The sequence below is a fragment of the Brassica rapa genome, chromosome A02 (assembly GCF_000309985.2).
Source record: "Brassica rapa cultivar Chiifu-401-42 chromosome A02, CAAS_Brap_v3.01, whole genome shotgun sequence".
NCBI classification, from domain to species: domain Eukaryota; kingdom Viridiplantae; phylum Streptophyta; class Magnoliopsida; order Brassicales; family Brassicaceae; genus Brassica; species Brassica rapa.
The window spans coordinates 19074157-19086815 of NC_024796.2; the positions used below are offsets into that span (position 1 = coordinate 19074157).

A 12659-nucleotide genomic window follows, 5' to 3' on the forward strand; every position below is an offset into this window, starting at 1 on the left:
CCAAAAGGAGCCGCTATTACGCGCTTCTGCACTTGCATAACAGTGATGATGATCACAGCTGTGTAAGGTCTGCTGCTTCTTGGGATGAAAACCAACAGGTTTACGGTGGAAGAAACAAGGTTACGGGAGGTTATTCTTTATGTTTTTTCTAAAAATGGTCAGATTGCTGTTATGTTTCATCCATATGCTCTATCGCGGACTTCAGGGATATAATGTCTTTGTTTTGACTTTACAACGGTATATATTTTTTCTTTCTTCAAAATTGTTAAGTTTTTTTTTCCTTGTCTTAGATCGATTGTTTGTATGTAGAAAACTGTGTGTACGTTTTCTTGTTCTAGTAACTTTGGATGTTAGACGTAGAGGTTTCTTTGATAGAAACAAATAAGTACAGGAAAAGCCTCAAGATTTTTGGAGACAGATTTAGTAGTTTCATTAGTTGAAGTTTCCGAGTACAAATATGTGCTTATGTTAATCTGTTGGAAATGTGGTTGTATGGTTGACGTTACAGGTGTTTGTAAGGATTAGAGCTTTGTTTTAGAAGTTCTTGTTCTAGTCTTTTGGGACAGGTTTATTTTTTCCTTTAGAAGAAACGAAGGACTAGGGGTGGGCGTTCGGGTACCCGTTCGGGTTCGGATCGGGTATTTCGGATTTTCGGGTATTTCGGTATAGAGGTGTAGAACCCGTTCGGGTATTTCTGTACTTCGGGTCGGGTTCGGGTATTTTTAGTTCGGATTCGGTTATTTCTGATCGGGTTCGGATATTTAGATTTTGAAAAAAAAAATTAAAATTTTCATTTCTCAAGTTTCTTGTATTTAAAAGTATAACATTAAGTTAACTAATTTTTTTGTTTTAATAGATTGAATGGTTAAATAGATTTGGACATAACATTTTAAAACTAAAAAGACACTAATTTAGTTATTTTTTAAAAAAAAATTTGGTTGTAACTTTTTGTTAATTTTTGAAATAAAAAACTTGACATGCATTTTAAGTGAGTAGCAAATCATTTTTTCCGTAATTGTATGTATATCATATGAACTTAAAGTATGTGTAGTATCAATATAAATATTTTATATAAAATGAGAGATGTAAACTAGAAATATAAGGTTGATTATACATATGTTCGGTTATCTTCGGATATCCATTCGGGTTCGGGTATTACCCGTTCGGGTTCGGGTATCCAATCTCTCCTTATTCAATACCCGTTCGGGTATTTTGCTACTTCGGTTCGGGTTTCGGTTCGGGTTTTTCGGATCGGATTCGGGTGCCACTTCGGATATCGGGTAAAGTGCCCACCCCTACGAAGGACCTTATGTTTTTGGCTCATAAAAATCTGATGTATTATCTTACAGTTCTGTTTTTATTAATATACAAGTTGCCAAAAAAAAAGAACTGATTGTTTGTTTTTTATATCTTATACTGTATAGGCCTCCGTACTCCCAAACATTTTCGTAGAGAGGTGTAAGCTTTGGGAATCCTACCTATGGAACTTCTATCTTATTGTCGCTGACATCCAGTGTAACTCTATGTTACTACATCAACAACACTGCAGATTATTCTCCGGAGTACCATGAAGTTACTCCCGATGCAGACATTTTGTCCGAGTGCAGTCTAAATGGTATGCGTCGCAATGATCCCACCAATGCTAAGGTACCAATAAGACAGAACGTTGAGTGCTCAGAAATGATTTAGTTTTGGAAATGCAGTCTGAAGCTTGCTAAGGAATGAACAAACGTTTAGTGCTAGGAATCATTTCTAAATTTTTTTTTGGAATTATGCAGTCTGAAGCTCTCATGGTTCAGTTTGAAAACATGCTGGCAAAGTATCAAGACCAACATCTATATGACTATCAGATTGCTAAGACAATAATGACCAATCCAACAAGAGCTGATGAGGATGACGTGCTGAACTCGGTTTTTGTCGACACTGTGGTAAGAATTAGAACTAATTAGCGTTATGATTTTACAACTATCAATATTAATTTGTATTTTCAATTTTCAGGGATATGGAACAGTTTGCACTTCTTCCATCATGGTGAAGGACTTTATAGTGAAATTGAATATGTGGCGTTTGAGTTTTTGTGAAAGGTACAGGGAGGAAAATGGGAATTGGTCAGAGCATCATGAAAATTTCTGTATCGCTAATGACTACATACCCACTTGGCAGAGGTGGTCTCTTTTGATCTTCGAATAAACAATTTGTTTGATTCAATCTCCTCTTACTCATCGGTTGATTCAATCTCAAATGTAGGAAAATGTTGGAGGAGGAGAAAAAAATGAAGGAAGCAGCCGAAGCATCAACAAAGGCAGCTGAGTATGTAGCATCAGCATCTACATAAGAGGCCGTTCCACAGGTAAAAGATGATACGCATAACGTCTATAGAGCTTAACTAAATTGGAAATAGAAACAAGTTAAATAAGGGTGTCTTGGTAAATCTTGTTGCAGGAGATGTCGGTGAATCTTGTTGCAGGGAATCCAATGGATGCTCCACAACAGTCCTAGTCCTTATCCTAGAAGTCCTAAGAATAAATATGTGTTTCTTAACCAAAATCCGTAGGACGGTTTACGCTTGGTTCGCAAGGAAAAATAAATGTCAAGTTTACGCGGATAAATACGAAGTTTTGGAAGATGCTTACGAAGATCGGGAAAAATAGAATATCTCCATTTTTAGGCTATGACGGTTTAAGGGCAGAAGGGGAAAAGCGTAAACCGAACTAGGAGCGAGTATATAAGGAGTCCTAGGCGAGAGGCATGGAGAAAACTTTTTTCAGAGAAAACTTAGCACTTAGAGCAACTAGGCATGGAGAAAACTTTCTCTTTGTTCTCTTTTTATGATTTCTTATACTTTATCGTTGTTATCTCGTGTTATGATTGCTTGGCGTGTGGTATTAGGAGATATCCGGGACCTCTGGAAAACGAGGGTTCTCCTACTTTCCTAATTTAAACGGAAATCGACATTGCGAATTTCAGTTTCCACAGCCTTGATATGGAGAGGTGAGAGATGTCTCGCCACGTGGACACTGCCATCCCTTCTGCCTTCTTGTTCGGCCGGTTCTGGTATCTGCCCTGGCTTCTGTTCCCGGAATCCCTGGCTTGTCTTGGAGAATGTTTCTCGTCTCGCTCGGTTAGATCCGTTCTGACCGCCTTGGGGTCTTGCTTTATCTGCGCCTTAGAGCGACTGGCAACATCTTCTTACCATTTTCCCCGCAGGGGAGTAAGCCTCTCTTGAAGGCATAGATTGCAGTGGGGATGGTGCATTCGGGAATGGCCAACTTCTCTTGATTGAAGCAGGCTATGTAGCCTCGCAGGGGTTCCGCCCGATGCTGGAGGATTTCGTATAGACCAACAGAGGTTTTCTCCAGGTCTCTGCTGCTGGCGAATTGTTCCACAAAATTATCGCTGAGGATAGCGAACGAGGCTATGGACCTTTTTGGGGTCAAAATCGGTCACGACAGAATCAATTTCCGAAAATTCTCGGAAAATATTTCTCGCAATAAAAATTTCGTATAATTTTTATTTAACAGGTTATACGACGAGTTCTTGATATTTTTTATCGACAATAAGAAGCAAACATTTAACTGTTGGGGTCAAAATCAGTTATCTCGAAATAAACGTCCAAAAATTGTGTTTCTGTACGAACGTTTCTTGACACACTCTCAACAAAGGTTCCTGAGCAAAATACTCGAGAGAAATGGAATACGAAACCAAACACGCAGTCCAACTCGTTCGTTCAGACCTTTTGAGGTGCAGAACTGCACAGACGCGTCATAGTTTTAGCTATGGAGGAAGACCTTCCCATGGCTTGATTGAGCCCGTTTTTGGATATAAGATAGAGCTTTGAGTTAGCTTTCCAATGCCACCGGTCTGAGGTCAATCAGCATCTTGTAGCATATGTTATGCCCGTTTTATTGAAGGGTGAACGGAGCACACTGTCCAGCTTGGCCATCAACAACACGACCAGCTCTGTCATCTGCCGAGGTGAACCAGTCCAACTCGGCGGATGGCCGAGCTTGATCGAAAACGCGACCAGCTCGCAATCTGCCGAGCTAGACTAGTACAGTTCGGCGGATGGCCGATCTGGATCGAACATGCGACCAGCTCGGCCATCCGAAGAGCTTGAACGAACACGCGACCAGCTCGTAATCCGCCGAGCTAGACTAGTACAGTTTGGCGGATGGCCGTTCTGGAACGATCGTCCTGTCTTCTTCCCATCCTCGCAGCTCCCCCTTTAAGGATTAGAACGAACCTGCTCTTGTTTCATCTCGATCGGAGTCACCGTTGGCACTTTACGATTTAAAAACCGCAAGAACTCTTTCTCTCGAATAACATTCGTATCGATCATATAAAACGACAACGGTAAGCTGAACACCTCGAATTGCCTACGCTATACGAGGAATTTGAATGTTCTTCGAAATCGACATCGTTTCAAAAGCGCTCTTTTTATAAAATCGTAAAAACGCCTAAGTCGGAAGACGGCCCGAAATGGCCCAGAACGGGGATAAGAGCCCACTTACGATTTTATACGAAATCAAGCCCAATCGTTATGACGGTTTATCTTTTGTGATGCAGGAGAAGATAAATGTCAAGGTCAGAGGATAAATGTGAAGTTTCCAAAGATAAACACAAAGATCGAAGGAAAAAGGAATATTACCGCGAAGCGATAAACTTGACCAAGGGCAGAAATGGAAAGAGAAAACCGCCTCTAGGAAGAGTATATAAGGACGTCGTGGTTGAAGAGGCAAGGGGACAATTCTTTTAGACTTAGAACTCTCTGCATTTAGAAACTTTTAGGCATTATTCTCGACATTTTTTGTTTCTATGACTGGCACCTGATTACTAGACGAACTTGCCTAGGCAGTTCGATCTATTGTTCTACTCCTTCAATCGAACTACATTCGACTGATCCTCGAAAGGGGTACATAGGCAGCCTTTCATAAAGTTCAGGCCGAAATCAAATCAAAACCTTTTTCATATCTTTTTTGTTTGTTGTTCTCGAGCTGCGACTCTTTCGGCCGAAGCTTTTGTAATCTTTTGTAATGATCGCAACGCTCTTACGCGGATTCGAAATAAGATCAACTCTTTCTAAACTCGCTTTATTGTCTTTACATATTTGCTACATTTATTTGGTTACTTGTCATTGGCTCTCGCAGAGAATCCGGTACCTTCGGAAAGTTAGGGTTTCCTAATTTAAACGAAAATCGACGGTGTGAGTTTTGGTTTCCATAGTTTGGCGATAAAAGGAGGGGCGGGGTATGGATTACTCTAACTCATAGCCGCAAAACGCTTGATCAAAACAATGTCAGGAAATACGAAAGACAAAATCGCAGTTCGCAACAACGCTGGTAAGACAACTCCAGCCGCCATTGCGCCTATGGCCAACGCTTACACAAACACCACAGTTCTTGAGAAATTCGAAAATCTAGCCGTGACTTTTCGCCACAGGAAGTGCAATGAAACGAGCTCGCGATTTCTCTGTCTAAATGATATACCATGGATTTCACCCATTTTTAGTCATGGTATAAAAGTGTATTAAGATATATTTATCATGTTTTAGAGTCTTTTCAAAGCAATTACAGGTTCAGTTACTTGATAGAAGGAAATGTTGCTTTTGGGACACTTTGGAGTGCTTTTACGTGTAGAGCACCAATCGACGCTTGAAGAGCAATGTCGATCGACCGAAGCCAATTAAAATCGATCGACAGCCGTTTAGAGTCATCGATCGATGTTGGATCACCTGAGGACTAATCACGAAATTAGAAGATTTCATTTCCATAAAGTTTATTAATTGCAACCTAAGCCCTTAGCCGCCTCGCCTGTGAGGCTATATGTACTAGGGGTTTGTATCATTTTAGAGGTAGACTGGCCTAACAACCTAGTTTGAAGAAGAAGTATTTTGGCTACCATTATAAGAGCTTAGGATTGGAGAGATAGATTTGAGACTGCATAACAGAGAAGATCTTGAACTCCCTTATTTCTATTACTCTTACTTTCTGTGTTCAATATTTCATTTGAGTTTTAGTCAAACCATCATGACTTTGTCTCTCATGAATATGTCTGAGTAAACCCAATTGTTAGACTTAAGTTTCTGATAAACATTGAAAGTATGTGCTGCTAATAAGACTGTTAAAAAGGTGTTTTGATTATTCTTTCATGCTTGTTGAGCTTAGTGCTAAAATTAGGATTGATCACCCTCATTTTAGATCTTAGGATTAATAGAGATAACCAACCGTTACCCTCAATACCTGAAATATCCAGTGTGATCTAACTGACTAGATAACAACGAGATTTGGTCTAGAAGGTTAGAGAACAGCTTAAAACCCTCTCGTAAAGCTTGTTAGAAGAACCGTCGATCGACGCTACTATCGTTGTGTCGATAAATTGTTTGAAAGGTGTATCAAACGATGTGCATAAAGTCACATCGATCGACTCTTTCTTGAGATCAAAAGACGGAAGTTGAGATCCGAGATCTAGTAAAGAAAACCTATATGGTTTTACCATTGTTTGAGTTCAAAAACTGTCAAACCCTTTAGCCTGAACTAAATTGCATGCTTTTCATACCTGAGAATTTGCCTAAGTCTAGCTGTTTTTCCATCCTTAAAACAACTTCAACTTATACCGTCGAACAATTACCTTGTTCGACTCATCATTTACTGCTTTTAAACAAATAAACCTCTTAGTCTATGTTTATTTCTAATCCCTGAGATCTATTGAGTAATCCTAGAGTCCTTGTGGATTCGATCCCTAAGTACTACATCTGAACTTCTTATTTGAGAGAGTAATTCACTCCTTAGGGTAATTTAAGTGATATCAAATTTGGCACCATTGTCGGGGACTCTTTCTTATTACCATTAGATTTAATTTAGAATTTAGTATAGACTTGTTACGAAAAACATGCTAAGTTTTCTTTCTTTCCCTGTCTACGCAGACACTAAGAATGGAGAACATAGAACTCGGCCGAGCATCGATCGACAAAGATGCAATGTTATCGAGCGACGTGGAGACCGAAGAATTGACTGACACGGAGTTCCTGACATCGATCGACACCGCCCAGTCGGAAGCAGGTAAGTCTTCTCTTACGGAGCTTATTAATGAGGAAGTAGTCCAAACTGAACCAATAGGTCAATTGAGCAATGAGGCTAGCCAAACTAAACAGGGGATTGAAATCCCTGTTGAGATAAACCCCACCTTGATAAAAGGTGAAGAGATAAAATTGCCTTTGCAAGACTACCTAGTTTTAGGGGATTTTTGTGTAGGCTCTTTGTGAGTACTACGGAACGATGGACAAGCTAGTAAACCAAGGGTATTTGTATGTATTTCGTGAGGATTTAGAGAGGATAATAAAGAGATAGGGTTGAAGAGACTTTTATTAGATAGAACAAGCACGAAAAAGCGAGGTTACAAGGTATTGAGTAAGAACCCTAATTCTAGCCGTCTAGTCCTAGTCTCTAAGCCTTGGAGAAGTCGATCCCTTGCTTTAGGGTTTTAGTAGGTCTTATATAGTCGTCTAGGAATCGGTTCCATTAAGTTAAACGCTTCCATATACGGAAATATGGAAGGTTCTCCTTATCGGAAGTTTTACATTTCTTGGAAGGGAGCTCGGTTCCAGGGACCGAACTCGGGGTTCCTTCAAGCAGGGACCTGGAGCATTCCCTTATCGGGGACCCGAGGGTCTGGGTCCTGCCTGGAGGCTGGAGGAAATGATACCGGGATATTTTTCCCCAACAGTTTCCCCCTTATTTCTCGATTTCGTCATCGAAGTCGGGGAATAACTTGTGTACTCAAATCAACCGGGTTGCTCATTCTCAGCAGGATCCCCTTAGGCAGGACCCCGTTCCATTGGTCTTGCTAGCCTGGGTTCCACTCAAGCCGGAACTCATTCTGAACCCAGGTGAGGACCGGTTCCTTCGTGTTTGACCTGAGTCTAGTAGTAGTTTATCTTATCTTCTGGAGATGACGAGGCTGGAGGTCTGAAATTTGAACCACGCACGGGCTAGAGAGAGTTATTGCTGGGGTGATTCTGGGGCCTTTGAGACTAAGATCCGTCGATTTGAGGAGAAAGGTGTAGCCATTGCTTCCCTTGGCACCTTTCCTTTTTCCAGGCCGGCTGTTTTTTTAATAAAGGATTTTTCCGAAGATTTGGAATTATCTGATTTCCTTTTCTCTGGCTCCAAAAATGAAATAATCAGGCATATATTTAGGGTGCCCGATGCGTAGAATTTCGTTCATCCCTTATTTAAGAAGATGAACTCTGATCTTCCTGCTTCACTCGTGGGTGGCCGCATAAGGCCTTGCCGCCTGTTTGCTGATCCTTTCTCCTCCCATGTCGCTTCTTTCGGAGAAGTTTCTGAAACTGATAGCGAGGCGATCCCAATGGCACCTTTGAAGCAACGTGGTTCCCTCGTTATCGACGATGGCCCGTGTTCTGGAATTCAGGAGGGAGTTCTGAAGGTGATACAGAGAAAGTCCGGGATCCACTCTTCGGTGCAGATGAGGAGTTCCTTGGAGTTTGAGCGCGCTCCTGATGGGGGGCCAGGCGAGATAGCTATTTTTGAGGCGTATCTGATAGCAGGTTTCCGAGGGATCGTCCCTTCGCTCGTGGCTGAAGTATCATCGTTTTTGGGTTTCTGTCCTTATCAACTCACTCCTTTATCATGGAAGACTTTAATGTCGATCCAAGTACTCGGGGAGCTTTATGACCTTGATACCGGGGTATACGAAGTTCTATACTCCTAATACTTTGCCCCTTTGACAATCATGCATGGGTTCTACCACCTTCAGCCTCGTGACGGCGCTCCCTTGGTTGAAGAGCCTTCGAGAGGCACCCGGGGTAATTACCCCTTTGGGGACAATTGGACCAGTCGGTACGTGTTTATGAAGATCCAGGAACCCTTCCATTATCCTACATTTTGGCGTACTGTTGGTAAGTCATGCTTCTGGCGCATTTTCCTTCTTTGATTGTTGGTATGCTGACAACTGGTTCTGTTTTTAGATGTCTCTCGTCCGGTATCCTTTCTTGGGGAAGCAGTAGCAAAAAAGATGTTAGCGATCCCTCGACGTTTCCGTGGAGTACATTTCCTGATGAGTAAGAAGGTCATGCGTCATCGTCGTCTTTGGGGTAAATTTCTGCTTCTTGGTCCCTTCTTAATAGAATCTTGTCTTGGTAGGGTCTCATCTCTACACTTTTTACTTTTCAGGGAATATTGCGAGACTCCCTGTTTCTGGCCTTTATGACAAATATCAGCAGGTTGGAACGCGAAGAAGACGCTCTTTCTATACTCCCCCACCTCGTTTGACTAGGGCAACACCGCCAGTTGCTAGGACTAGGCCGCTCCCCTCCAGGACCGCGATTGGAGATGCACCGCTAATGGGCGTTCCGCAGAGGCTTCTTACTGAGTTGTTTCTTCTTCGTAACCGGGTGCAAGACATGGCAGCTCAGCGTGACTTATTGATTTGGCAGGTGAGAGCTTCGGCCAGATTGGAGCTTATACGGAGTGGCTGGAAGGAAGAACAGAACGCTGGGATCCCGAAGAAGAATATCATCGGCATCTGCTTTCTTCTGAAGGATCAGATCATCACTTTGGAGGGTGCCCTCAAGTAGGTTCGAGGTCCGCTGCGGAGTCTCGAGTCTCAGCCGGTCCACCTTTCTAGATGTTTGTTGCTTGTTGTCGAATCTGTTTTTCTTTGAATAATGGCTTCTTGTGGTTCGATCCTCCTATTTTTCTTTCTTGAACCGAGGGATCCATAAATCGGGATCCTAATGCATGTATCAATATGAATCCGTTATGAATCGATATTATTACATTCCAATTCCTTACTGCCTTTCTTGATTCTCCTTTGGAACAATGCTTTTTCGTAATGGATTTCTTTTCCTGCAAACCCTGTTTCCTTTTTTCCCGTAAGTTCGGAATTGAGGTCTTAGCCCCAAGGGTATATGGCCCGAAGATCTTTGGGGACCCGGAGGTTTTATCTTTGGATCCTGAGATCGTAGTCGGGCCCGGGGGTTAATAAGAACCTGGAGGTTTACCTTTTCCAGGCCCTGAAGAAATTTGTTAAGGACCCGGAGACTGCATGGGGACCCGGAGACTGCATGGGGACCCGAAAGTTCTTAATAACCCGGGCGTATTCAGTTTAAATTTTAAGGGAACATATTCTGCCATCCTAGGCGAGGCCACTACCGGTACCTGTTGGGATTTCGCATTCTTTCGCTCGGACGCTGGTCACTATCGAGTTCCCATGCTGCATGCTGCTTTCTGCAGAAAGCCACTATCAGGCTTAGAGGGTGCTGGTGTGGGTGAAAACCCAAGTGCCAGGCTTTGCTATTTTCCACATCTGGAGAAGTAGAGTATTATCTGGTGCTCCCGGACTTTTGCACTTGCTCAAGGGAAATTATACCTCGTGTCCCCTGTATTATTCTAGCACATAGTATTTTAATACAAGTACTTTCACACTTTAGTATTTTTTCTTTGGACCCCGATATGCCTGAGGCTATACAGGGGTTTTAGGTAGTATTGACGGCATACTCGGGCTTGCGCAGACCCATTCCTACCTTATGTCTCATACTCGTTTTGTTTTTGCGTGGTTGTACCACTTGTAATTAAGGGTTGGCCAGGATTGAAGGTCTCTTAGACCTGATCCAGCTCGTTTGCCCATTTAAGTATTATCGATGTGCGGGACAGAGAGGTACGACACCTTGCTCTAACTTCTCAAACATCTAACTTTGGTTATCACCACCTTTGGGGACTTTACACCGAGACGGTGTAATTTAAATCTAGGAGAGGTAGTACTAACACCATTTTCTTGAGTTTTGTCAAAATCTTTAAAAATAATTTTATTGAGTCAAGAAAGGGAATAAGACCTTATGATTTTTACTTCAATGTCTAACCACTTTTTAGCACCATTCTAGATTTACTAATCGCAGATAGCACTAAGGATGCTAAAGTGGATCAACGTGTCAACTATACACACTTGCCTAGCTTGTTTGAAAGAACCAAAGCTAACCTCCAACACTAACCTGACATGGGGCTTGGTATACATGGGATCGGATTCGTCAAACAAGTCTGGAAGGTAAAGCCTTGTGTAGATTTATCACCTTTTCTCTCTCTATTTCGACCCTTGATTTATAAGTAGAGATATATGAAAAAAACATAAATATATATATATAATAGGTAAGTACTTAGGAGGAATCCGAACCGAACTTGGTGGCTACACCATTAAGGCTTGCTTCATAAGGATTCCAACAAAAAGAATTCGACCGGGACTTGGAGGCGGCAATCGTCAAGGCTCGATTCATATGAATTCTTGGATATAGGTCAAAAAGAAGTGAACATGACTTGATTCATGGAAGCCTGTCCAATCTTGGTCAATGATCATGCAATATGAGCAGACTTTGACCGAAGAGAGAAATTAGTAGAGAGAAGATATGAACTAACTTTTACCTGCAGATCCAGATACTTGTTTGACAATCCTTGCATCCTATGATCGTTAATCCCAAGGTAAAGCCTGCACTTTTATTTATCCTAAGAAATGAGGTTGGTCGAGGGGAATGTCAGATAAGATTTGCTAAGTTGTTAGCTAGAGGAATTTGGTTGCTAAGCTAGGATATGGTATAATGTGTTTTGTGATTAGGACTTTTTAGATGTGGAATGCGATATGACTTCTGTGTTTTAAATCTGTGAGTCCCTGCTGTTTTCAAACCTCTTTCAGAGAGACTGTCCGTTTGTTTTCCTTGAGGACAAGCAAAATGATAAGTCTGGGGGAGTTGATATACCATGGATTTCACCAATTTTCAGTCATGGTATATGATATCACTCAAATTGCCCTAAAGAGTGTTACTCTCATCAAAAGAGGTCGAGTTATAGTACTTAGGAATCGAATCCACAGAGAGTTAGGGAACCGATTAGATCTAAACAATTTATAATAAACTAGGCTAATAGATTATAAAGCAGAAAAATAGCTATTAAATAAACAAAGCAGTAAACAAGTTGAACAAGTCAATTGTTCAACTTGGCAAGGGTTGTTCGATGGAAGGATGGTTTCTAGATCTAGGGTTTCTATTCAGGTGTTGGAGATTATAATTCGTATAGGTACCTATTTGTTGCATGCATGATATGTTAGAGCTCAACCGCTTAACTCAGTGATCAGCTGTCGCATGTTTCACTGGTTAACTCGCTAGATTTCGTGTCTCAACGGTTAGTATCTTGATCACGAAAGAGTGTCGACCGATGGTCCTATTGGGACATCGACCGATACACATTTACTTACGTCGACCGATAGTCAGTTGAGGACATCGATCGACGGGTTCTAGCCAGGCCTATGCGCGAGATGATTTGCCCTAGTAGGATGCTAAATTGGCGGTTAGCCCTCTCTAGCAATCCTAATATGATAGATAGATGTCAGAATGGGATAACAAGGATGCTTGTGTATGCAATCCTATGATCAATATTCTAGTTAATTACTCTAGAACATGCAATAAGTATAGATCTATCATGAATATCATAACAAGGCAGATCTATAGTTTGGGGCTAATCCAACAAACCTATCTGAACCCTAGATCTAACAGGTGGATCTACTCAGACATGAAAACATAAATCATAGATGAATAGATAGAAAAAACTGAAATGAAATAGATAAAATAAAACCAAAGGAGTTCCAGGAGGACTCTG

At 41.6% G+C, this 12659-nt stretch overlaps 1 protein-coding gene across 5 annotated transcripts; it reads left to right on the forward strand.

Moving 5' to 3' along the window:
• The first annotated feature begins 7 nt into the window (after nt 1–7).
• On the forward strand, nt 8–9807 carry LOC103849029. Of its 5 annotated transcripts, XR_004455437.1 has the most exons (7): nt 8–237; nt 1425–1456; nt 1550–1647; nt 1779–1928; nt 1999–2165; nt 2248–2350; nt 2443–9804. XR_004455437.1 is itself a non-coding variant. In XM_033285413.1 (2 exons), exons 1-2 carry the CDS (start codon nt 1722–1724, stop codon nt 2188–2190), a joined length of 399 nt encoding a protein of 132 aa, XP_033141304.1. In that variant the 5' UTR covers nt 1165–1721; the 3' UTR covers nt 2191–2240. The 5 variants fall into 5 exon arrangements, 1 of the variants encoding a protein (XP_033141304.1); XR_004455436.1 differs by having other exon boundaries at nt 1425–1647; XR_004455435.1 differs by lacking the exon at nt 8–237 and having other exon boundaries at nt 1161–1647; nt 2443–9112; nt 9192–9807.
• The last annotated feature ends 2852 nt before the right edge of the window (nt 9808–12659 follow it).

What these genes read in the sequence shown, in the direction of transcription:
- LOC103849029 (XM_033285413.1), top strand. Translation starts at nt 1,722, where the DNA reads ATGAACAAACGTTTAGTGCTAGGAATCATTTCTAAATTTTTTTTTGGA. An exon ending in CGGTTTTTGTCGACACTGTG is followed by an intron (nt 1,929 to 1,998) that starts GTAAGAATTAGA and finishes TTCAATTTTCAG; the next exon opens with GGATATGGAACAGTTTGCAC.